This window comes from Lynx rufus, unplaced genomic scaffold, assembly GCF_022079265.1.
Source record: "Lynx rufus isolate CCGP_SWC_20201006 ecotype Redwood Valley unplaced genomic scaffold, mLynRuf1.p SCAF_4, whole genome shotgun sequence".
Lineage (NCBI taxonomy): Eukaryota > Metazoa > Chordata > Mammalia > Carnivora > Felidae > Lynx > Lynx rufus.
Window position 1 is genome coordinate 76,282,925 of NW_025814856.1, and position 25,608 is coordinate 76,308,532.

Genomic DNA, 25,608 nt, shown 5'->3' on the forward strand with positions numbered 1-25,608 from the left:
AACTTAAAAAAAAGAAACAACCACATTTCTATGGTTTTCACAGGTACACAAGACACCAAACATATCAGTCAATCCTCTCATTGAGGCTGAAAAAACAAAACAAAACAAAGAAACAAAACGGCTTCCAAGAAGGACCCATTTACCTACAACTCCCAAACACAGTGAGTACACAACTGGAAAAACAAGTTTCCTGCCAAGTATTTCTGGACTCTTCCACTGACCAGGCTGAGTCTTTCCTGTAACAGACCACTTCTCTGGGCTCCAGCAAGAATTATAAGGTGTATGACATACCTGTAATGGCCAGGAGGGGGCGCGAGAAGTCAGAGTAAGTACCAAGCAAACTACCATAGTTTTTAAGCACAATATTGAAAACAAATGGTTAAGTATAACAACACCACGTTTTGCATTCAAAGCAACAGCTCAATGAGGACAGAAATTAATCCCTGAATCACAAACATCCAAGCAGGTTACCTGGGGCACGTGCTTCCTTAACCTGAAGGTCTTGAAGTTAGTTCTTGCTGTGCTCTTAGCTAGACAATCTCAAGTACGTTACTTACCCTCTCTAAGCCTCTGTCTCATCTGCAGAATGGGATGAAGAACACCTACTTTATGCAAGGAAGGAATCAAGATGTACAATGCTTGACATTGAATAAAGTATTTGCTGGATTAATGATTTTTCTGTTATGGCCTTTAAAAAATAGTCTCTCATGGGGCTCCTGGGTGGCTCAGTCAGTTAAGCATCCAACTTCGGCTCAGGTCACAATCTTGTGGTTTGTGGGTTCGAGCCCCGCGTCAGGCTCTGTGCTGACAGCTCAGAGCCAGGAAGCTGCTACAGATTCTGTGTCTCCCTCTCTCTGTTCCCTTCCCCGCTCACTCTCTCTCTCTGTCTCTCTCAAAAATTAATAAACATAAAAATAGTCTCTCACAAAAGGCAAGCAACTATTAATTCACAAGTGCTAGAATTTCTACTACATTCGAGGTCCAGCACTAATAACGACTCTTCAAGAATAGCTTATGCTCTTTGCTTATTGGTGCGTGAGAGGTCTTGAGTTCTGCTATCATTCTGAAATTTCCTCCTGGCTCCTTACTCTTTAGAGCTTAAAAGTAACTCTATATATATGTTGAATTCTATGTTTAGAAAATGGATGGTGTGATGGGTTTTGGAATTTCATAGACTTGGGTTTGAATCAAGGCTCCATTATTTATGTGATTCTGAGCAGCTGAAACATTTTAAGATTCCAGTTAGTTGATCTGTCAAATGTGGTTGGTATAACTACTTTGACATGTTATTATGAGGAACAAGTGGGTATAAGGACCACATTGTACTTAAAACTGACTGATCTCATTTATTTACAAAGCAACCAACTTGGCCAAATCCCAGACCCAGGATAGATGAAGTCTCCAGAGTAGGCATTGTTATTCCCATTTACAGTGACTTTCCCAAGGACACACATCCTCCAAGTGGCAGGGCTTGGACTGGAGCTGTCATTCTGTCCTTGTCAATGTAATAAATCTTCACAGACTCAGGAGGTGTCATTCAGAGCTTTCAAATGTCCCTGTTGGGCAGCTCCGTGCTGAGAAGGACCTCTCCCCTCAGCCACCATGTGTCAGATTACAGCGTCGGCTGCTCAGAGAGTGGGGGGGCCCCTGGCTGGGCCCCACGACTGGACCACTCACCAGACAAGTGGGTCTGGAAGGCTGGCCACACGTGAAGGCGTCTGAACGGACAGGTCCCTACAGGCCGCGTGCACCTGGCAGCCACGGAGCCCATGGGAAAGGCAGGCAGGATGTGGAGCTTTGGCTGAGGTTTCCGGGCTGCCCTCAACTCTTCTGGAAAGTGCCCTGGCCCAGCCCCACCCCGGCACCAGCAGGGGACGGGGCTGGTTTCTGGGAAGCTGAGAGCAGCCCGAGCAGCACCGGGCCCGGGAGAGTGAACTGGGCCCTAGTGAGGCTTCCTCTCTCCTCCACTGTCAGCCCCTGTTTTAGTCCAGTGTGTTCAGTAGTGATTTGCATAAAGTCACGTTCCCATCCATGTCCCAGCCCAGAAACCCCTGGGTAGTTCAGTTGGTTGAGTGTCTGTCTTTGGGCTCAGGTCATGATCTCACAGTTTGTGCGTTCGAGTCCCACATTGGGCTCTGCTGTCTGCGCAGAGCCCAATTAAGATCTTTTGTCCCCCCCCCCTCTGCCCCTCCCCTGCTCATACTTTTTTTCTTAAATACAATGAACACACATTAAAAGAAAAATTGTATATTTGCATTTTCCCCTTGCACTGACCTCTTGGTTGGTGACACTGTCAACATGAATTTTAAAATCTAAATATAAATAAATTATAATCACCACTAATAATGCTAGGCCCAGAAGATATAATTTTTTTTAATGTTGATTTATTTTTGAGAGACAGAAAGAGAGAGAGCACGAGCAGGGGAGGGGCAGACACAGAATCTGAAGCAGGCTCCAGGCTCTGAGCTGTCAGCACAGAACCCAACGTGGGGCTTGAACTCACGAGGCGTGAGATCATGACCTGAGCCGAAGTCAGACGCTTAACCAACTCAGCCACCCAGATGCCCCTAGGTCCAGAGGATATAAATGAAGATCTTTTTTCATTCTCACCCTCTCCCCACTCGCCCCTGCCAGGACACGTTGCGCTCCACAAACAAACGCTGGTGTCAATACCGTGCTCTTTTCTGTGCCGTAGTTTTATAGTTTCTTTAACATTTGTGGGGAGATTTCTCTTGTTAGTTTTTTTTGTTTAAGAATTCTCTTTCCATTCTAGTGTGACGGCAGTTTTATATTTTCTTAAGGGTCAACCATGACACGTCTGTCCCAGCAAGGATTTTCTGGGACCATGACACTCACGCTTGTCTGGGACAGTCTGCTCTCGGAGCTGCTCCTGTGACAGCCTCGCATCCCCTGCACGTGGTCCCCGAGCAGAGGATGGTCAGCCAGAGTCCTTGCCCTTCCTCCCTTCCGAGCTTCTGCGATGACACCTGTTATTGTACTCTTTTACAGAGTAGCAATTCTAGCATATACGGGGCGACATCTCATTTAATCGAGCGATCAGTGCGGTGCTCAGGTGTAGTCCATTTCCAATGAAGGGATTACTATTATTGCTGGTACTCTTGCTCCACCATTTCTCAGCCCCTGACCGTTGATGGTTCCTCTCCCCCTTGTGGTCAGATCTGACTCTGCCCTCAGGTCCCTCCCACTTTCCCACCTCTCTCTCCCCAGTACCTGCAGGCACCTAAGGGACACAGAGCTCAGACCCTAACCTGCCCTCTGCCACCCACCCAGTCAGTCTCCTTCCAGCAGGTGCATCCAGGTCACCCTGGGCTTCTCTCCACAGGTGGGAAGCAGAACCATGCTGTGTCCCCTTGCCTTCCTGTGCGCCCTCCTGTTTCCTGGTAAGTCCTGATTCCCTCCCCGGTGCGGATGCGTGGGGCGTCCTGAGGTTCCCAGCCTTCCTGTCTCACCTCTGTCCCCCTCACAGGCAGCTGGGCAGCGATCAGCCTGGAGCAGCCCTCTATGGTCGTGGCGCAGGCAGGCCGCTCAGCCACTCTGTGGTGCAAAGCCAGCACCAAGGTCAGCTACATCCACTGGTACCACCACCAGGAAGGTGCAGCCCCCAAGAGGCTCCTCAGACTGGACATGTCCGGAACGTTTGTGCAGAGAGATGGGGGCCTGAAAGCGGACAAAGTCAATGCCAAGAGGGGCAAGGGTAGCAACAGCTGTGACCTGTCCGTGCTGAAGCTGGAGAAGAGCGACGAGGGCGTGTACTACTGTGCTGCCTGGGAAGCTCACAGCTGCACGTGCTGCTCCGCTCCCTGAGCAAAAAGGTTTCTGATTCCTTGGTCCCTGCCTGCCTGGCACCTTCCACTTGCTCTGGATCCCTGCGGTTGCCCTGAGTCAGCCCTCAGCACCCCTGGCTGTTATGGACAGGCCATTTAAGATTCTGACCACATCCCCTGAAGAATGTGGGAATAAAATATCGTGCAAATAATTTCAAGGCCGAGAGACTCTCTGGGGATTCCGCACAAAATGGGTGCAAGCCAAGACTGAAAGGCAGCTCCTGACTCCAGTTTCTAAGTTGCCGCCCCGCCCACTGCTGGTTCCTGTGCAGAGAGAGAGACTCCTTGATCAGAAGCCCAGGAAACAGTGTGGCTGACTTTGCAGCACCCTCACCCATGCCTGGTGCTCACTCTCCTGCGGGGGAAATGATCCTCAGGGCAGGTGCATGCATCAGCCCTGGACGAGACCCCGGGCCCTCCGCCTTCCCCTTCTCCTTGAAAGTGACTCCATATGGGATTTGGGGACCAGCTTCCCTGGACCTCTGTTCTCTCCTCTGTAAAGTGAGGAGGTTTAACTGCTACAATGTGTGACTGATTTTTGTATTAAAGCAAAATTATACCAAAAATATATCACTATGTTCACTAACTTCTTATAAAATTAGTCAACTTCTTGACAAGAAGAGGAAGGAAGAGGAGGAGAAGAAGAAGAAAAAGAAAGTAAGAAAGAAAAGAAAAAAGACAAGAAAAACTATGTTACTGATCCCCCCACCCCAAACAGGAAAGCCCCTGCTGCTGTGTGTGTGTGGGGGGGGGGGGGGGGGAGAAAAAGCTTTCTGAGGAGGTCTAAGCTGAATTAAATACATTTTTAGTTGAAAATTCAAACTTTATGAAATTTCAGTTAAAATTTCAAATTTTTTTGGTAAAAATGATTACTGAACGTCTAATGATCCTCAGTTTCACTAACTCCTCCTCTATCTCGCTGAGCTTCTGTTTTGTGGAGGGAGATTTGTATTTAGGACGCGCCTGCCCGTGAAAGAGTCCAACCAACAGTTAGTGCAAGATTTCATCAATGAACAGAAACCAGGAATGAGATGGTCTCCGGCAGAATGTCCCACAGCGTTGCGCACAATTTCCTTCAGCAAGATTGTTTGGCCCTTTTATTGCCTGAAAACGTGACCCACTTCATTTCATGAAAGATTGCTAGAAAATCAGCCCCATGTGTTCTTTACCTGGGAACTGAGAAAAAGATAGACTTTCAATAGGACTCTGTGTGTCCCCTTCTTTGGGGGCACAGATTTCTCTTCCAGTCAAAAATCAAGCATGGATGATGGGGCATAAAGTGTGGATTCTGCCAAAAATTCTATTTCACCCCCAGGATCCATGCTTCATGTTCTCTCCACCCCGCCTTGTGCACCAGGAGACTAACCCCTATGGATCACACTAATGGGCATCTTTGCTTGATCCATTGAATGCTGGCCAATAGAAGTTGAAGTTCAAAGAACCATCACCATGTCCCCTGACAAAAGCATTCCTTCTTGGGGACCAGATTTCCAAGCCTGTGGATCCAGAGACCAGGGAGAAAAGAAAGAAATTCCTCCAGTGGGTTAATTGGTATAAAAGGAAATAGCCACTTTCACCTACACCTCTTGGGTCCCGAGCACAAATTCTCTCTCTGGGGTAGATGGCCCTATATGTTGGGCCCAGGGGAAGTTGCAGCCAACCCAAGGCCACCTGTCATGGAGGGAACCCTGAGCTCACTCTGCTCCCATTTCCCAGCCTCCTCCTGATGCTTCCATTGACCGCTTCCAAACAGTAACCAAAGGATAAGGAAGACCATCCATGCGGTCCATGAGGGTCCACCTCGTAAAGCCTGGGGCAAAGTAAAGAGAGGTAGACCATCCATCTGGAGGAGCAAAAGAATGAAATTCAAGCAGACAGTCAAATAAGTTGGTTATGTCTGCCCCTAAGTAAGTAAAAAAATTTGGGATTCGGGAGAAGATTTTATCTAGTTCCTTTTCATTTCACCTTCCACAAAACCACCAAGGTGCCATGTCTAACAGAACAGGATGTGCCCTGTTCCTTCAGTAACGAAACAGGAAACTGGGCAGGTGTTGACAGATTATCATTTAATTCTGTGCTTTTCCAGTTGATAAATTTAGTAGACAGAAGCATGTACATTATTTGTAATGCTTTTGACCTTCAGAAAAAGCAGGGTTTCTTGGGTCTTTGCCAACTTATTAAATCATCAACACCTAAGTAGAATAAAATGAACAAAGTAAATAGATCTCTGTGTAGATAAATGATTATAGTGCTTTATGAACCAATATTATAATGAATACAACTCTGTGTTCTTGATGTTTTTAATACAATAAACAAGTGCACAGTAGTGACACAATCCTAATTCTTATTAAATGAAACTAGATAAACATCTGCCACTTTCATAATGTCAACTACAATCCAGTCTCTTGCCTTTGTTATAATTGACCTATTTTTTCTGTCCTTCCTTATCTGCTTTCCTGCTACCTATGAGTCAATATTTAACTGTATCAATCACAAGCTGATCATTCCTAGCTGCAGTAATTCTGTAACCTTTATTTTCTTAACTTCTAAATTGAAGTTATAAAGTAATTACCAAAAATCTACAGTTATATTCTGAAAGTGGTAGAATTAACATTTGCAGTCTGTGGGTCAGCAGATTGCTCTGATGGATTTTCTTGCTCAGCCAAAAAACAAAACAAAGCCAGAATTAATTAGTTTATAACTACAAAATACAACACACAGTCATTCTCTCAAGGAGCTCAGTTCCATAATAAATAGAACATTCTGATTAGAATATAATAATAGCTATTTTTTAATGAGAATTCCTGGTGCAATAGGCACTTACGAAGCACTTCATGCATTTCTTGTTATGTTATGCCTCTGTATGGGTGGAAAGGGAGTGTGATGGCTATCAATTGTACCCCACCCCCAGATGTTACTCTAACCATGTCCTGAAATGGCTGGTTTGACTTATTTAAGTATTGGAATGAATGAAATGGAATTCATGTCCATTTAGCTCCATGGCTGCCAGATAATGAGCTAGATGTTGTGTGTGTCCAGAAACTCATGTGATCATCACGAAAGTCCTGCAAATAAACCTATGTCATGGAAGAAAGAATTGATGTTTGGAAAGAAACAGAAATGTTTCGAAACAAATAGTTCATGGTGTTTCTTTTTTTAATTTTTTTTTAACGTTTATTTATTTTTGAGACAGAGAGAGACAGAGCATGAACGGGGGAGGGGCAGAGAGAGAGGGAGACACAGAATCCGAAACAGGCTCCAGGCTCTGAGCGGTCAGCACAGAGCCCGGTGCGGGGCTCGAACTCACGGACCGCGAGATCGTGACCTGAGCCGAAGTCAGACGCTCAACCGACTGAGCCACCCAGGCGCCCCTGTCCATGGTGTTTCAATTGCACTGTTAGGTCACTTTAAATATTCTTGGTGAAGGTTAACTTTACAAGAATACACTCTGGCACTTGTGGGCAAATACGGGTTGTCCCACACCTGCTCCCCAGGCCAGTATACTGGTCAAGACAGTATGAGGGTCACACAAGAAGCCATGGCCAACGGGTCACTGTGGAAGAGTTCCTTTCTGGGCAGTCTGCCCCAGGACTCTTCCTGCAAGTGGAGAGGAAAGACTAAGAAAATCTTCTCTGTTTTGTGAACTGGTTTTAACAGAAAGTGTCATAGGTCAACTACATGGAGAACGCTCAAAATCCCACAGCCAGACTTCAGTAAACAAACAAAATATGCAATGAGAGTGATGCTTTGGAAATTTGTCTCTGGCACAGTTTTTTCCCCTAATACATCATGTCACCTGGAGTCCTTCCTCTGTTCAGGCTAAACCATGACATATAGCACCTATAGAAGGAGATAGTGGCTTTGGCCAGTATAAGCTCCCGTTTTGAGTGAATCATGAGATAGTAAAGCTTAAAAGTCAGATTTACTTGATAAAGAAAGTGATTGTCTAAATTTCCAAATCTCCCGTTTATAGATTGGCGGGTAAGCCTGGTAAACTAGGAACACAGGATTTTACCAGAGGTGCTAGATGGAGATAAGGGGAGATGTGGTGTCATCAAGGTTAGCGTGTACGCTGAGAGAAAGGGCTAGTTCTGATGGCCGGGATGTGGTATTCAATGGTGAGGAGAGAGTAAGTGAAAGTTCTTTTGGTTCCCTTGTCTCTGAGGGTCTTATCCCAGAGAGGATAGAAACTTCTTCAACAGAAACCCAAAACTGGGGTGCCTGGGTGGCTCGGTCAGTTAAGTTGTCTGACTCTTGATATTGACTAAGGTCATGATCTTTTGGTCATCAGATAAAGGCCTGAGTCCAGTTCTGCATTGACAGCGGTGAGCCTGCTTGGGATTCTTTCTCCCCCCTCTCTCTCTGCCCCTCCCTCAAAAACAAATAAATAAACTTAAAAAAAAAAATCCTAGACACATGGAGGGAACTTCTGAGAACATCTGGCTAACGTCAAGCTTCTGGAACACGGCCCTGGAGGAACACCACCAACAGTGGAGACATCAGCACAGACCAGCCCAAACCAGCCCTGACTGTCCCCACGGGCTGCACAGGTAGGAGATCCATAACGCTTCTTAGCATCTCTGAGAGGGTCAGGGTGCTGAGGGGACCAAGGAGGCAGCAGCCAGGCTTTGGATGAGAAGCTGAGTTGGGAGCTTTGCATCCCAAGGTGTGCTGTGAGTTGGTAGGGGTGGGTTCGGGGCTGGTAACTGCATAGGACAATTCAGAGGGAGAGGCTGAATCCAGAGAGTGGGGCCAAGGGCTGGAAGGCAGGGAGACTGTGAGAACTAACTCTCCGCCCGGGTGCAGTGATGGCATCCTGGGGTGAGCAGGAGGCAGGGAGACAGAAGGATGAGGAAGGGGACGAAGGAGACAGAACTAGCCTGGAAGGGGCTGTTATAAACCAGAGAAAACTATTTTCTTTTTTTTTTTTTTTAATTTTTAGCATTTATTTATTATTGAGAGACAGAGAGAGACAGAGCATAAGCATGGGAGGGGCAGAGAGAGGAGAAGACAGAGAATCCAAAGGAGGCTCCAGGCTCTGAGATGTCAGCACAGAGCCCGATGCGGGGCTCAAGCTCACAAACTACGAGATCATGACCTGAGCCAAAGTCGGACGCTTAACCGACCAAGCCACCCAGGCACCCCGAGGAAACTATTTTCAATTGGTAAGTTTAGTGCCTCTTCCAACATCAAAAGGAGGAAGAGATGACACGTGTGAGTTCAGCAATGACAACGCTCCTGTCCCCTGCCACACACCAGAGATGTAGCCTGGGTTTGCTCTAACCACTGCGCCCTGCTCAAGGTGCCTGCATGAGGGGGGAGGGGGCACCAGTGGGGACCACAATCCATCCCGAGCCCTCCCCACCCTGTACCTGGAGCAGGGCTGTGTGAGCCTGGAAAAAGCGCTTTTTTCTAATTTTCTGCCTAGCTTGTGCCGTGTTTTAATTAGTAAAAAGGAGGCTTCTGTGCTATGGGAGACCCTGTTCAGGAGGAAGTAACTACAGAGTGGTGTGGACAAGGTACAGAGTTTTAAAAACAACTTAGTCCATGAAGCTTCCTGAGCTGAAAAAGATAAACTAGTCTCCAAAAAGAATCATCCAAGAACCAACGAAAATACTGTTATTTGAATCTAGAAACCAAAGGTTACCTTTCAGAGCCTTGAGAAAATAGTCATAGGGAATGTAGTAAAACAACAACAACAACCACAAAAGCCTGCATTTGCATAGACCCTGGTAACCCAAGGGGGTGCAGTGAGAGGAGGAGGTGAGCTGGAGCTTCTCCAGAACCTTCTTCTGTGGAGCAGAGAAGGGACGGTGTGAGGTTATGAGATTAGAAATCCAAATGCTTAGCGTGCAGCCTGGAGGAAGGACTTGGCAGTAATTATCAGTATTTCTTGTAATTTTCACTTCTGCCTCCATTTCTTAGAAGGAAATAATTGGGACATTTACACACAAAAACCTTCCTTCATTCATTTTGTAATATTACTATCTGCACAAGATATACCTGTGTCTCTGTCTCTGTCTCCATCTCAATCTCTATCTATGTATCTATGTCTATGTCATTATCTCTATCTCTATTTTTCTCTATCTCATCTCTAGCTCTAGCTCTATCTTTCCCTCTATCTCTAACACTATCATCTATATCTATCCATTTACCCCCCCGTCAATCTAACTATCTGGAAATGGGCTGGTGGGATTGCTGTTGCCACAACCTGACCAATATTCCCCAGACAAATCAGAAACCTTATTAGAATTTGCATGGAAGGGTGGCCCCTGCTTGACCCGCTATTTTCTTCCCTGACACCAGCTGTCACACACACCTAACGCTGACCTGAGGCTTCTGGAAAGCAGGGTTCTCGGGTCTCCATCTTGTCCTTGGAGGCAAAGCCTGGATAGACAAGATGACCAGTTACAAGCAGTCATCTGTCCTTTTTCTGGGCTAATGAGCTTCTTCTTCGCTCTGTTCAGATTGTGTGAGAATCTTAAGAAATTATTCAATGCTTCCTATGAATATTTGGAGAAAAGTCTGCTCTATTCTCTCTCTCTCTCTCTGTCTCTGTCTCACTGGTTAGTCATCAAAATGACACGACTGGAAATATCTATGTACACAGTAAAACAAAAGATAAATACAATATGTACAGTACTCAACATTGCATCTGTTAACTTAGCCGTTAATTGGTACCAACAAAAATGAATCAGACTTTAGAGCATCGGATACACATTTGGTCTCTTACAACACCCGCTCAGAGACAGAAGAAAGCAATACATTGGCAGCACTGAGACACCCTGTCTCCTCCACTGTGATTCTTTTTTACAAAGTCCACAGAACAGAGTAGATGGAGCCACGGACAAATGGGTACAAAGGATGAGAGGAGCCAGGAAGTCGGCCCCAAGTCTTCTCTTCAGTTCTGGTCCTTTTGCACGTGGGCAACCTCAGCCCCCGTCCCAGTCTCAGCCTCAGACCCACCCTGTGCTCCCTGACAGGTACCTCAGTTCTAGAATCAAGAGGAAAAGAAGCAGACGGCCACCAGGTGCACCTGCAGGACGGCAGCCTCCTGCGCCAGCTTCCCGTTGACCGGATCATCTCCTGATGACAGCCGCTGTCTGGGCTTGTGGAGAACAGCCGAGTGCGTCAGGGACCCTCAGCAATTCGTCCTGAGGTTTCCAGGGAGTCTGGGTGACACAGGCCACATGACGAGGGGACTGGGATGGAGGGAGGGCAGGCGACTGTGGTCCCAGACGGGACTCGAGGGCCGGGTGCCGCGCCACACGAAGGCAGACGGAGGCTGGTGCTGCTGGGATACAAGTGCCCGGAGGAGCACCCTTGTGTGTGGTTCTGTGACCTCGCCAGGGTCTGCGCGTGCCTGGTCAGTAGTGTAGCCTCGGTACCCACTCGCTGAACGGATGTGTGAATAGATGAATCTTAGGGAACAGTACTGAGCAAGCACATTCAGGGTACTTCCTGTGATGAATCCTCAACCGTGCATTCTAGAGCCTCGAGAGACATACGTACACACAGACACATACATACCTGTGTGCACATACATGTAGGCACATTATTATTACAGAGTGGTATGTAATCTATTATGTTCTCATAAGTGTATATGGAAGAAATAGTCCCCTGTTTAAGAACGTGGGTTCCAGATACGGCACATGCACACCATGGTGGACTATACAGGTGTAAAATAGATGTGAGATGCAGGGTTAATTGCAATTTATGTCCTAGCAAGTTGCAATTGGAAACTGAAATTTACCAATAGTACCATTTACAACAGCAACAACAACAATATCAACAAACATATATAATACATAGAGAAAAATTTATCCAAAAATATGAAGGATTCTTATGCTGAAAGCAATAAGACTTTAATGACAGAAGCCGAAGAAGAACTAAATAAATGGAGAGATATACCATGTCCATAGATTGGAAAACTCACATATTTTATTTTTTATTTTTTATTTAAAAAAATTTTTTTTAACATTTATTTATTTTTGAGACAGAGAGAGAGCATGAACGGGGGAGGGTCAGAGAGAGAGGGAGACACAGAATCTGAAACAGGCTCCAGGCTCTGAGCCGTCAGCACAGAGCCCGACGCGGGGCTCAAACTCACGGACTGTGAGATCATGACCTGAGCCGAAGTCGAATGCTCAACCGACTGAGCCACCCAGGCTCCCCAAAACTCAACATATTTTAGATGTCAAACATTCCTCAAACAGATAAGTAGATTCAATATAATCCCAATGAAAATCCCAGGAGGACTATTCATGGAAATCACTAAACTGGTTGCAAATTTCATATTGGAAAGCAAAGGACATAGCATTGCCAAACCGGTTTTAATGTTTATTTATTTTTGAGACAGAGAGAGACAGAACATGAATGGGGGAGGGGCAGAGAGAGAGGGAGACACAGAATCGGAAGCAGGCTCCAGGCTCTGAGCCATCAGCCCAGAGCCTGACGTGGGGCTCGAACTCACGAACCGTGAGATCGTGACCTGAGCCGAAGTCGGACGCTCAACCGACTGAGCCACCCAGGCGCCCCAGCCAAACCGGTTTTAAAAAGAGATCTAACACTTACTATTAAGACTCAATGATCAAGACAGTGGGGTTTGGGTAAAAGCAGAAATGGATAGATAAGAGGAACAGAATCCAGAAATAGGACAACACGTAAATGGTTACCTAATTTCTAACAGCGTGCCAAGGAAATCCAATGAACAAAGAATTGACTTTTCAACAAATGGTACTGGAACAAATGTTCATCTATCTGGGGAAAAAAACCTCAATCGATGTGAAATATCACATACACAAACTTGTTAAAAATGGATTCTAGTCATAAATGTATAACCTAAAAAATAAAACTTCTAGATGAAAATACAGGAGAAAATCTTTGTGACCTTGGGTAAGGCAAGGGTTTCTTATATAGGACACCATGAGCAAGGTCATAAAAGAAACATTTGATAAATTGGACTTTCTAAAAATTAACATTTCTGCTCTTTGCAATACTATACATAGAAGGAAAATGGAAAATTGCAAGAAAATGAAATGAAAATCCACAGATTAGAAGAAAATATTTTCTACTTTAAAAAATTTTTTAATGTTTATTTTTTGAGAGAGATGGAGAGCACGTGCAGGGAAGGGACAACGAGAGAAAGGGGCAGAGGATCTGAAGCAGTCTCTGTGCTGACAGCAGAGACCCCAACCTGGGGCTCAAACCCATGAACCATGAGATCATGACCTGAGCGAAGGCAGACGCTTAACTGACCGAACCACCCAGGCACCCCTAGAAGAAAATATTTTCAAAAGACATATCAGAAAAGACTGGTGTCCAGAATATGGAGAGAAATATCACAACTCAATACTAAGAAAAGAAGCCCAATTAAAAAATGGGAAAGAGAAATAGTAGAATGTGGGCAGAAGTCACCTAAAATCTCTTCTGTTCTGTTGCTGATAGAATTTTAATGTAAAGAAAATACAAAAAAAAAAAAAAAAAAAAAAAAGAGGACCTGTATGTGATCAGAGACATAGAGAGCTGGGAATGCACAGTTCCCATCTTACAATAACATCCAAAAAAAGCAGGACAAACTGAAATTTAATGACTGAGCCCATTAGAGAAGTGAGGTTGCAGGGTGCTTGACATACTCAAACACTGGAGACAGACGGACACTTGCAGAGAGACATAGGATGTGAGCATTTGCTCGCCTTACACAGATGTTGTCCAACATATTCACTTGGTCACGGGATTCAAGTAGAATTTATTAACGAAATAGTGAGAGCTCAGTATAGACTAGTGGGGAGTGGGAATGCTTGAGAACATAACCAGGGTATTTCCCAGCACCTCTTAAGATTCTTCTCCAGGAAGCCCACAAAACTCTTGCAGGGAAGGCCAGGGACAATCCACACAAAGCCTCCCCCTTGGTGCTGCAGGAGGAAAACAGCAACTACCACTGAAATCCATCTAGTCCCGATCCACCCCATTACCACTGGAGACAAAAGGTGACTTCATCTGCAGGGGAGGTGCCGGTGGAATCTGCTGCGGTTGAGGGAAGGCAAAGGAGGCGACCACCAAAGCTTTGGCCGGAACATCTTCCCTATGTCCCAAGGTAACAAGATGTCATCTGCAGAAGGATAGGCATCAAAATCAAACCCATGGCCTGAAGTAGGGGGGCACCCACAGCATCTGGGGGAGGAGGAAGAAGGATTTAAAATGTTTTATTTCTGAATCCTTGGATTGTATTCCTGAAACCAATATCACACTGTACGTTACTAACTGAAATTTAAATAAAAATTAAAAAAAAAAAAAAGAAAATGTCCCATCTCAGGAATAGAGGCAGGAATTTGTATGAAGTCCACGTCCTTAAGATCCACTTTCACTGTATCTGCTTAAAAGTGGGACTTAATAAAAATACCAGAGAATGTGTCCTTTCCTGACCTTTCACCCCCATGACAGCAAACCTTGAGTAAAAGTAACCACGGAATAGAGCTGAGAGAGACCCAGAGATAGACTTTCTCTGGGGAGCAGAACAACGGAAGCCTCGAAGACAAGTGAAGGGACCAAGGCAAAGCACAACTAAAGAATTTTTAAGTGTCTGGACTCTGGCAACAACACATTTCAACCCTGATAACTTAGCGACAACCAACTCCAGATCCGGTCTAACTCCTGCCTAGTTAACCCAAACCCCCACACTAAAGGCCGAGCAGAAGGAAAGGTGTGCTGGTTTTCAAGCACAAAACATATTTACCTCAGTATCCACTCTACCACACCACGTGGCCAGCTTCCAACCAAACACTCGGAGGCATACAGCAAGTCAAGAGGAAACACAGTGTGAGGGCCCAGAGCGGTCACCAGACCCAGACTGAGACATACTACAGATAGATGGTGGAAGTATCAGGAATTTAAAATAACTATGATTAATATGTTCAAGGCTCTAATCCAATAGAGAGATGGACAATATGGAAGATCAGACGGGTAAATTCACCGAAAATTATGGAAAGTCCCAAATGGAAACTATGGGAAAGAACCAAAAGGAAAAGCAAAACTAAAAACCACAGCAACAGAAATGAAGAATGCTCTGAGAGGCTCACTAGATATAAGAGATGTAAGGAGAGAATTAGAGAATCAGATAAATATAGGACACTAGAAATTACCCAAACTGCAATCTGCAATGGAAGGACGAAAGAGACAGAGAGACAGAGAGAGAGAGAGAGAGAGAGGAAGCAGGTAATCAAAACTCACAGAAGAGAACTCGAAGAACTGCCCCCCTCTCTCTCCCTCTCCCACTCTCTGTGTTAAACCATAAAGGACTTTAGTCCTTTAACAAGAAAATGGTTTCTTTACACCAATATCATTGGATGGTAAAAATCACCCAGCGGTCAGAGAAATCTGCTGATAACGTGGGTTAATAGCCCTGTTTTGCAGGACTTTTGGGATAAATACTGTGGGTTCTTAGCTGTGTGCTCAGAACGCCCCCTTCCTCTTACGGCAACAGCCACCAGATCTGCGCGGTGATCAGCCCCGTATTCAACCACCTCTCCTGACAAGTGCTGGCAGAACGTGGCTCCTGTCCCGGATGGTCCTGGTGGCCTCCCTTGGCAGCTGTGAGTGGCTTTACCCACGGGGCGTTTCACTCAGTAAAGAAAGCTGGTGTTAAGCATGGACAATCTAGTCGGCAGAAAGCCGCCCACATGGTCATTCAAACTAACCTGACAGATTCCACCATGACCTTGAATTCTTCAGGAAGAAAATGTAAATCTTAGACCCCAACTTTTCCATTAATAGAGAACAAATGTGTACTATTTTAGTGAATGTCAAAATTTTGCTAATTGTTGCTTTTGTTTCTCTTTTAGATACAAATGGCGACATTTTAATAACACATCTCATACCATCCATTACCAAGAAAAAGGACACACAGCATTTTTATTTATTTATTTTTTGTTTATTTTTATTCTTGACATAGAGACTGAGTGTGAGTGGAGGAGGGGCAGAGAGAGAGAGGGAGACAAAGAATCCAAAGCAGGCTCCACACTCGGAGCTGTCAGCACGGAGCCGGATGCAGGGCTTAAACTTGTGAACCACGAGATCATAACCTGAGCCAAAGTCGGATGCTTAACTTACTGAGCCACCCAGATGCCCCAAGGATCACAGCATTTTTAGAATGCCAAATAACAGGTGACTTAAAGATGAGTGTATAATAGGGGCGCCTGGGTGGCTCAGTCGGTTAAATGGCCGACTTCGGCTCAGGTCATGATCTCACGGTTGGTGAGTTTGAGCCCTGAGTCGGGCTCTGTGCTGACAGCTCGGAGCCTGGAGCCTGCTTCAGATTCTATGTCTCCCTGTCTCTCTCTGCCCCTCCCCTGCTCATGCTCTGTCTCTCTCTGTCTCTCAATAATAAATAAAAACGTTAAAAAATTAAAAAAAAAGACGAATGTATGATATACACTAGTATCGAATGATGTCAGACCAGCCTGTAAAACACATTCTGTGTATTTCCTCAAGTGAAAATGTACAGGAACAAGGTGTTAGTGAGGAAAGATGTGAAGCCAGGAAAGGACAGAGGGATTTGCCAGCGAGCCTGAGGATACACCGAGTTAATGAGGCAGGTGCTGGGCTGTATGACTGCACCTGCTGGGATCCACTGTATGGAAATGCGCCACTGACACTGAACAGAAGCCCTCCCACTATGCCACACCCCCGAAAACATATACCCACGCCTTTCTAGCTCCCAAGGACCTAGCCACTGTCTATATAGGACTTGTCTCCTGCATCTGTGTCCTCAGCAAGGTCTGCGCTAGGAGCCCAAGGACGCAATCTGTGATATTTCTTTCAGTTAGGTCACTCGATTCTCATCACTGTTGGGGACTGAATGGCTTTTGTAAGTGTCCTGAATTTTCCACTTCTCCATCTATAAGAAGCTTCCTGGGGAGGAAGCCATATCCAATGTGCAAAATGGTTTGCTGGCTTTGAATGAATAATGAATGAATGAATGAATGAATGAATAGGAGAATGATGAAAACCACAAGGCCTTTGTTGTTTTCTTTGTTTGTTTGAGAATGAGAGAGAGAGAGAGAGAGAGAGAGCATGAGCAGGGGAAGGACAGAGAGAGAAGGAGACACAGGACCCAAAGCACACTCCAGGCTCCTAGCTGTCAGCACAGAGCCTGATGTGGAGCTCGAACTCATGAACCTCGAGATCATGACCTGAGCTGAAGTCAGATGCTTAACCAACTGAGCCACCCGGGGGCCCCCATAAAGCCTTTGGAGTGATAAAAACCTGGATTTGAATTCCTGCTCAGCCACTTAACTGACAGCACAATCCAGGAACGTTACCAGATCTTTCTCATAGGGTTGCTGGGGACCGAAGGAGGTTCTACACAGGACAGTTCGAGCACAGGGTCAGCACATCACAGTGTCCTTTCCCATTACAACTGAACGGCTTCCCTGAGCCATCTCAGCTAACACAGGAGCTCAGGGACTCATTAAAAGTCACATCTGACATTGTCCTTCAAACAATAAAATATGCGTCATTTTGAAATGCTAAGAATTGTGGATATGGAAAGAGTTGAGGATAAGAGTCGAGGATAATAAATCAAAGATATTTCTTCTCCAAGATTTTTGTTCATTCACAGCAGAGTATAGTAACATCATAGCATCTAAAGAAATAACTATAGTAATTGTTAATATTTCCTCAAATTTGTAAACTTTCTACAAACTACCCATATATAAAATGCACCTACTTCTGCATAATGTGGTGGGATTATTATCTCATTTGTTATTATAGAGTAGTAAGGCTTTTCTTCCAATTCTCAGGATAGCCATATATCTCCCACACTCTTGCAAAATATGATGTAAAATCTAAACTTCAGAGTGAAACAGAGCTTAAGGGTAGGTGTGTTTGAAGCAAAACCTAAAGGAAAAAGTGAAGTTATTGCCTCCTGAAGGAAGATAATGTTGAGTTATGACAACATGGGTGTTTTGGTGAGGTTCTGGAATCCAGTAGCTCTATATCCCAGGAACATAATAAAATAACACTGAGACGGATCTTAATGACAAGGTCATTCCTCCCCCGTACTTTGATGAATAAGGCCTCCACTGCCTCCCCAGTCCTGACTCAAGACCCCTCTTTGAGAAAATTCTGAGTACTCACCGGCAATGCCAACACTGCGTAATTCTGTGCATCTTTGGCTTGGGTTTGTAGGTTGACTATACTCCTTTCTTCTCTCTTCACTGTTTTCCTGTCCACTTCAACTTGTTCAAGTGCCTCTGATTTCTCTCCTTTGCTTTTTAAAAAAATTAATTAATTTTTGAGACAGAGAGAGAGTATGTGCACGTTCATGTCAGCAGGGGTTGGGCAGAGAGGGAGGGAAAGAATCCCAAGCAGGTTCCACACTGTCAGCACAGAGCCTGAGAGGGGGCTTGAACTCATGAACTGTGAGATCATGACCTGGGTCGAAATCAAGAGTTGGACACTTGACCAGTTGAGCCACCCAAGCGCCCCTCTTTCCTTTGCTTTTTAAATGAAGATACCAAAATTAGAATGTCTCAGGATCAAGTTTTTTTTAACTGACTGTGGGGAATAAGTTTAGGAATTCCCTGAGCTTGCACCAATGGGTTAACAAGGCTTAGAGCAGAAAGCGGCCACAGGATGGAAGTGTCCAGAAGAGATAAATGGGTAAACAGGGCGATAGACCTCCACAGCAGGGTGAACTTGCCTGGAGCTAATTAGCAAAAAAAAAAAAAAGTGCCTTGTTGACCCTGAGGTAGCATGCTCGATCTGTCTTATCCAGTAGGTAAGTTAACATAAACAGACAGGGTGCCCGCTGCCTGCTGTAAACAGCCATCTGCACAGCACCAGGATTTTGTTTTGTATTGACCCAAACCCGTAACACCACATATCTTTGAAACCTCCTTTCTCTCACACACGAATTAATGATCACTGTTTTATTGTCTCTTTCTGCACGTAACCCTTCTGATCCTGATAAATACAGAGCAAGGACCCTTACTCGGGGCTCTTGTCTCCTCCCAGACATTAGCCTCTCTCACATTTAATTCTGCATTCACTCTCTTGCTGGACAGAGAGAGAACCTCAGACTCAGAGTCTGCAACAACCGAACACCACACAGAACAGTGCACATAGGTTGCAAGCTGTCTAGGGGTTCCTTGGAGAAGACCATAGTGCACTGGTTCCAACAAAAAATAGAGCCCCTGAGATGAATCCTATATGGCTCAATCAAGATTACAAGCAAGACAAGCCCAACTCCTCCTTGGACACACATAATAAGAAAGACATAAAATCTTCTACCTGATAATCAATTATGTGTTCAAATCCAATGAAGACACCTGCTCCTATGCCCGCTAGGATCTTACTCTGTCACACAGGCAGAAGGACCTGTAAGAAAACCTTCTTTATCACTAACCCTCAACTCCTTTCTCACTTGAGCAGCCACAGCAGACACCGCCCTGCTCTTAATCACAGGTTTCTAAGCGGTTGGAACAGGAAGGTCCCTTTGGACAACATGGCCCAATGCCCACACAACAAATGGGCATATGGGAGCCCAGAGATGGCAGATACCTTGTCCGAAGCTAGTTACCCACAGAGGTGGGGCTACACCTGCATATCTAAAGATCACAGAACAGCTTCTAAGAGGCTTCTTCTTTCAACATCTCAGACAACTGAGTTTGTTTTCAAACTTTAGTGTTAATAAGAAATCCATTTTTCCACGGGAGATAGAATTCTACAAATTTCTTCTTTTATTCCAGGAGAATATTGTCATCATAGAAATTATTTTCTCATTGTGCATTGCGTGGTAAAGATTTGTGTTGCCAAATGGTCAACGTGGCTGCTAAAAAATGGAGACCATTGTTCACATTACTCAAGTATATGTCTGTTGGCATATTTGCATTTTCAGTTACCGAAGTGAATACTCCTTCAGAAGTACAATCCAAAATTGCTAACGGAGCAGACCTGGTGTTTGTGAGAACAGAAGGGCTTTTCCTTTGATGTGGTGTCTGAGTGGTTTCACACACTTGAACACCTGGAAATCAAAATGTCTTAATTCTCTGAACACTTTTCCTGGTAATTTATAAAAGTCCTTGGTAGACCACTGGTCCCTATCTCTTCTTTTTTTCTTTCTTTTTTTCTTTCTCTTTTCTTTGTTTCCTTGACTTATTTCTTTCTTTCCTTTACTTCTTTCCTTTACTTCTTTCCTTCACTTTCTTTCTTCCTTTCTTCCTTCCTTTCTTCCTCCCTTCCTGTCTTTCTTTCTTTCTTTCTTTTTTTCTTTCTTTCTTCTTTCTTTCTTTCTTTCTTTCTTTCTTTTTCTTCTTTCCCTCCTCTTTCTTTCTTTCTTTCTTTCTTTCTTTCTTTCTTTCTTTCTTCTTTCCCTCCTTTTTCTTTCTTTCTTTCTTTCTTCTTATCATTTCCATTTTTTATCAGCACTTTTTCGTGTCTACTGCTCCCCCAAAAAACAGATATTTGGGTCAATTAATCTGAGGAAAAATAAAATACCAGATGCCATGAAGCCTATATCCAAGGATTTCCAAGGGAACCCAGAAGATGAAATCTCCAGAACAAGGTTTCTACCTGCTGGTCATGCCATGAGGCTCAGAAGAAGGCTGACATCTTTTTAGAAGCTCTACCCAGTGTGATAACATCTAACCAGGCTGGATCAAGATATCTGCAGAAGGAATTAGGCTCATAGTAACTCCTCCTGGTAAGTAACTTCATTCTATTTGGATCCTGTGAATGAAAAACTGACAGAATTTTTTTAGAAAAAAACAATGTAGGATCACATCAACATATGGACAGCAATTTTGTAGCTACTGGTCACTCTATATGGAAACAAAACTACTTGTAGACAGCTTATTTTCCTCCCTGCTTATAAGAAGGTTGAAATTCTACCTTTAGGAAACACACCTCATAAAAGGATAGTTTCAGTATTGAAATTAAAATATGTGTGTAAAACATTGCTGTACATTGTTAGTTCAAGAAGATTTTCTTGTAGACCCCGTTTTAAGTGAGAAACACTTTAAGTACCTCTGATGCTCCGTTCTTAATGAAGAGTGCTCCTTTCTCTACCAACCTGCAAAGCCTGTATGATGACTTCTGGTCTCATCTTCAAGAGCAGTACAATGAAATTTAGGTCTTACAGGAAATGACCAAAGAACATCAATAAATCCCACTTACTCTTTTTTTTTTTTGTCCCACTTATTCTTTATTCCAGCTTCTTAGAGGGTAAGCTGAGACTAGTCAAAATTTGTGCTCTCATGGCTCCTGTGATATTGCCTAGAGATGGACCAGTGGAATGGAACTTGTGAGCTCAGTAAACCATTTCAGCTCTGGAATCCATGAAAAGAATCTGTCTGCATGGTTTTCCAGTCTCGTGTGTTCATTTATTGTCTCAACAGACATTTATTGAAGACAGTTTCTACATTCGATGCTAGAGATAGAAGGTGCGTAAGGCACAGTCTCCACACTCCAAAAAGCTGTAGTCTAGTGGACAAGTATTCTACATTGTGGCTTGTCAGGCCCCTTGTTTTTCAGCCTGTGGCCGTCAGAGACACAATGTCTTAGGTTCATGAGCTCTTTTGCTTTCTTAATTTATGTACTACTTATTGATTATCAAATTCATACATTTTGTTTAGTGGAACATTGGATAAAGGGGCCCCAAACCATCCCATTACAGAGAATAATAGTATTAGCAAATATTTATTGAGGGCCAGATACCACGTTGAATAGTTTCAGTGCTTTATCTCAATCCTCAACAGCCCTGCCCAGAAGACCCTCTTTTTCCACTTTCACAAGAAAAACAAAAACAAAAACAAAAACAAAAAACCTGAGGCTTAGGGGTGTCTGGCTGGCTCAGTCGGCTAAGCACCTGACTTCAGCTCAAGTCATGATCTTGGGTCCTTGGGTTCAAGCCCTGCATCAGGCTCTATGCTGACAGCTCAGAGCCTGGAGCCTGCTTTGGATTCTGTCTCCCTCTCTCTCTGACCCTCTCCCACTCGTGCTCTGTCTCTCTCCTTCAAGAATAAATATACATTAAAAAAAAGAACCTGAGGCTCAGAGAAGTTCAGTTATTTGCTTAAAGTCACATGAGGAGTTACTGTGGCAAAGTTTGAGACCCAATGGAGACTTAACCATTCCAAAGAGTCTGGTGTAGACCATTAAGTAATATTGGAAAGATTAAGCCATATTTTAAATTCTTTTTTTTTCAATATATGAAATTTATTGTCAAATTGGTTTCCATACAACACCCAGTGCTCATCCCAAAAGGTGCCCTCCTCAATATCCATCACCCACCCTCCCCTCCCTCCCACCCCCCATCAACCCTCAGTTTGCTCTCAGTTTCTAACAGTCTCTTATGCTTTGGCTCTCTCCCACTCTAACGTCCTTTTTTTTTTTTTTTTCCTTCCCCTCCCCCATGGGTTTCTGTTAAGTTTCTCAGGATCCACATAAGAGTGAAACCATATTTTAAATTCTAAATATTTACTCCTCTGAGCCTAACCTTTTCAATCAACTCTTTAGTTGAATGCTTAACTAGTAAAGGCTTATTATTTTTGTATTACTGCTCATGCAGAAAACAATGCTTCTTAAAAAACAATGCACTAAAATAGTCCCTCTCCCCCCAAAAAGATCATGTCAGACTTGTTGAATATGCATTTATTGAATTCTCACAGTGTGATTCTTAGAGTGTTTCTGTAAAATGACAAGTTCTTTGGGACACCTGGGTGGCTCAGTTGGTTAAGCGTCTGACTGTTGGTTTCCGCTCAGGTGGTGATTTCCGCGTTCCTGAGATGGAGCCCCTTATCGGGCTCTGCGCTGACGGCAGGGAGCTTGCCTGGGATTCTCTCTCTCTGTCTCTTTCTGCCCCTCCCCTGCCGCCACTGGTACACATTCTCTCTCTCTCTCTCTCTCTCTCTCTCTCTCTGTCTCACTCTCTTCCTCTCTCAAAATAAACAAACTTAAAAAGAAAAAACCCGACAAATTCTTTTGACACCATTGCATTCAGTCTTCTTTTTCCGTATCGGCATCAAGTGCGCCGGAAACACTGACTCTGGGAGACGAGCTGGAGCAGGTGACCTACACTCAGGACTCGGCCGCATGACCCACAGCTACCTTTTCACTCAGGCCGGGACAGTGGCAGAAAGACCAGACCAGACAGGATCCCCTGATGAGCAGCTCAGGATTTTACATCAGTGCTCTGGAAACGGTATATATATAGATATAGATATCTCTCTATATCTATATCTATATCTATATACCTATATATACAATATATATAAATATATACCTATGTTATATATATATAGGTGTATATATATATAGGTATATATATATTCAATATATATAATATAGGTATATCAACATATATATCAATATATATTGATTATATACATATAATCAAGTCTAAAGAGGGGTCTGAGCATAATAGGTTAAGAGATCATCATTAAGATTTCAGACTCTGGGACAACTCATCTGGTCTACCACCAGTGGGAATGGGATTCTGGAAAGAACTTACTTTATAATCAAACCAGGTACCCACCCCGAGTACGTAGAAACAACAACAACAAATATCTGTAAAAAGATTAACTTTTATTTATTAAATATTCAAATATGCTATTTCTATTTTTGTTCCTCTTTGAACATTATAGAAATAGTATCTGTAAATTACACTCCAGGAAAAGAACTGGTCTGATACATGAAAACCTCTTAAGAAAAGAGGTTTAGAGGATTCAGCAAAATACTGAGGAAAGGTAAAACCATACTCTCCAACCCGGGTGAGGGAGGTGGAAAGACAGAACCCAGCTGCCCAGGCAGAAAGGGGTCAGTTCATCCATTCTTGACTGCGTTCATATCTAATGTGATTTGGCTTGAGATTCATCTTTGTTTAATGTTAGCAGGGCCTGTTTTTACATATTTATTTAAATACTGAAAAATATGGGCTCAGTTTAAAAGGGGCACAAAGGGAGATTTCTGTAAAAGCTTTTCAGACAGTGGGCTGGGTATGGCTGGGCCCACAAAGTGTTCGGTCCCGGCACACTGCTCAGGGTTACAGGTAAATATTCTTTCATTCTTCCATATATCGTAGGGAGGGGAGGCAGGCGATGCAGGGGCGGCAGGCTAGGTGCTGGTGCCGGCTCAGAATTCTAGGAATCAGTCCCAGTTTGGTCACAAATGGCAGCGGGATCCTTGGAGAGGTAGGTGACTGTGTCCCAGTCCTTGGGGGTAGTTGCCGCCTGAGCTTGTATGGGCGACACTGACAAGAAGCTAACTTGCTGGAGCAACTGGGGGTCCTTGAAGGGTGGGGATGTTAGGTCCCTGTGAGATTTTTGTGCTGAAAGGTTTATTAAAAAACTTTATATTTTATTTATTTGATTCCAAAAATACCAGTGGAAAAGAAAGAACAAAAAATTACTTAACTTGTCCTTTTGTCACAAGGTGATTCATATCAGGTATGGACACGTTTAACTGTGCAAACATATTCAAGAAGGTCATAAGCTGAGTTTGTTTTTTCTAAATTCAGACTAGTAAATGCGTTCATTCTTCATTAGTCTTAGAGATGCAATTTTGCCTGGATGAGGGAGAATATCTCACAGGGAGGTTTCTAGCTTAGCAGATCTAATCAAATACAATTTTCCAAGAATTTTCACAATGCTGGTAAAACACTGGAAAAATAAAAGAAATTATATATTTTGCTTCACTTAGTGGTTGTGATCACAGATACAAGTGAATTCATAAATTGTGAAGCAAGTTTCTGGTTCTCTTTTTTTCCAAGTGACTACATACCCCCATGTAAATTCTGGCAATCCAGTTAGATACTGATGACAGAGATATAATTCAGGAGGTTCTGAAAAATATGTTAAGAGACCGTGGTGCAGAGAAAAATGTGAACTTTGAATCTGAATCTATCATATTGTGTATAATCATCCTTTAGTAAGTAATTTTTGATTCACTGGTTATTGCTTTCTTAAAATTATAAAAATAATACATGTGCATTATGGAAAAAAACTGGAAAAGAGAAAGAATAAAGAAAAAGTTAAAAATTTATAGGGACACTATGGTTAATATTTGCTAAATTCCCACCTATTCATTCTGTCAGTGTAAGAACCATCTCAAGGACTAAATGTTACAAGGACTAAATGAAATTAAATATGGAAATGACTACCACAAGGGTTGGGACATGGCCAGCCATCAGAAATAACACTTCTTCAGAATTCAGATTACCACCCACTGGAGTTCTTTATTAAAACAAGAGTACAGAAAAATGTATTAATTACCATGTAGTCTGCAGATCACTTTAGATCAAATGGTCAGATTTGCAGAATACTTTTAATTCTAAGACTCATTGTTACCAGTTTGTAAATGATTAGAATGTTGTAAGCATTACCTCAAATATTGTTAGCCTGACTATGAGATGATTTCTCATTTTTCAGTAGAAATACCTGGATGTAAAAAAAGTGGGATGGTCTTGCAACTTGAATACATAAACTTATAATGATACAGTTATAAGGTCAAATATTCATTGATAATATTTTATATCTTTATTAGATTATACTTACAAATAAAAAACAATATCATTATGAACATCAGTTGAGAAATACTCCTTCTTTTGCCCTTATATTCATTAAAAATTTTGTTCAGACTCTTCACATGCATCTAAAATGTACACTTTAGAGCAAAAAAAAGTACTCATGGGCAATCTGTAATTGTCACGAAAGTGTTTGGTCTGAGAACAAGTTGATCACGACAGGTAAGTTTTCTGAGTTGACAC

At 43.5% G+C, this 25,608-nt stretch overlaps 1 gene segment (V, D, J or C); it reads left to right on the forward strand.

The window, feature by feature from the left end:
* The first annotated feature begins 3,280 nt into the window (after positions 1-3,280).
* LOC124524908 (T cell receptor gamma constant 2-like) overlaps positions 3,281-25,608 on the forward strand; it is a 36,994-nt gene continuing 14,666 nt past the window's right edge. The window contains 3 exon segments of the C gene segment in view: positions 3,281-3,401; positions 3,488-3,806; positions 23,828-23,892. Of these exon segments, the coding sequence occupies positions 3,359-3,401; positions 3,488-3,806; positions 23,828-23,892 (427 nt within the window).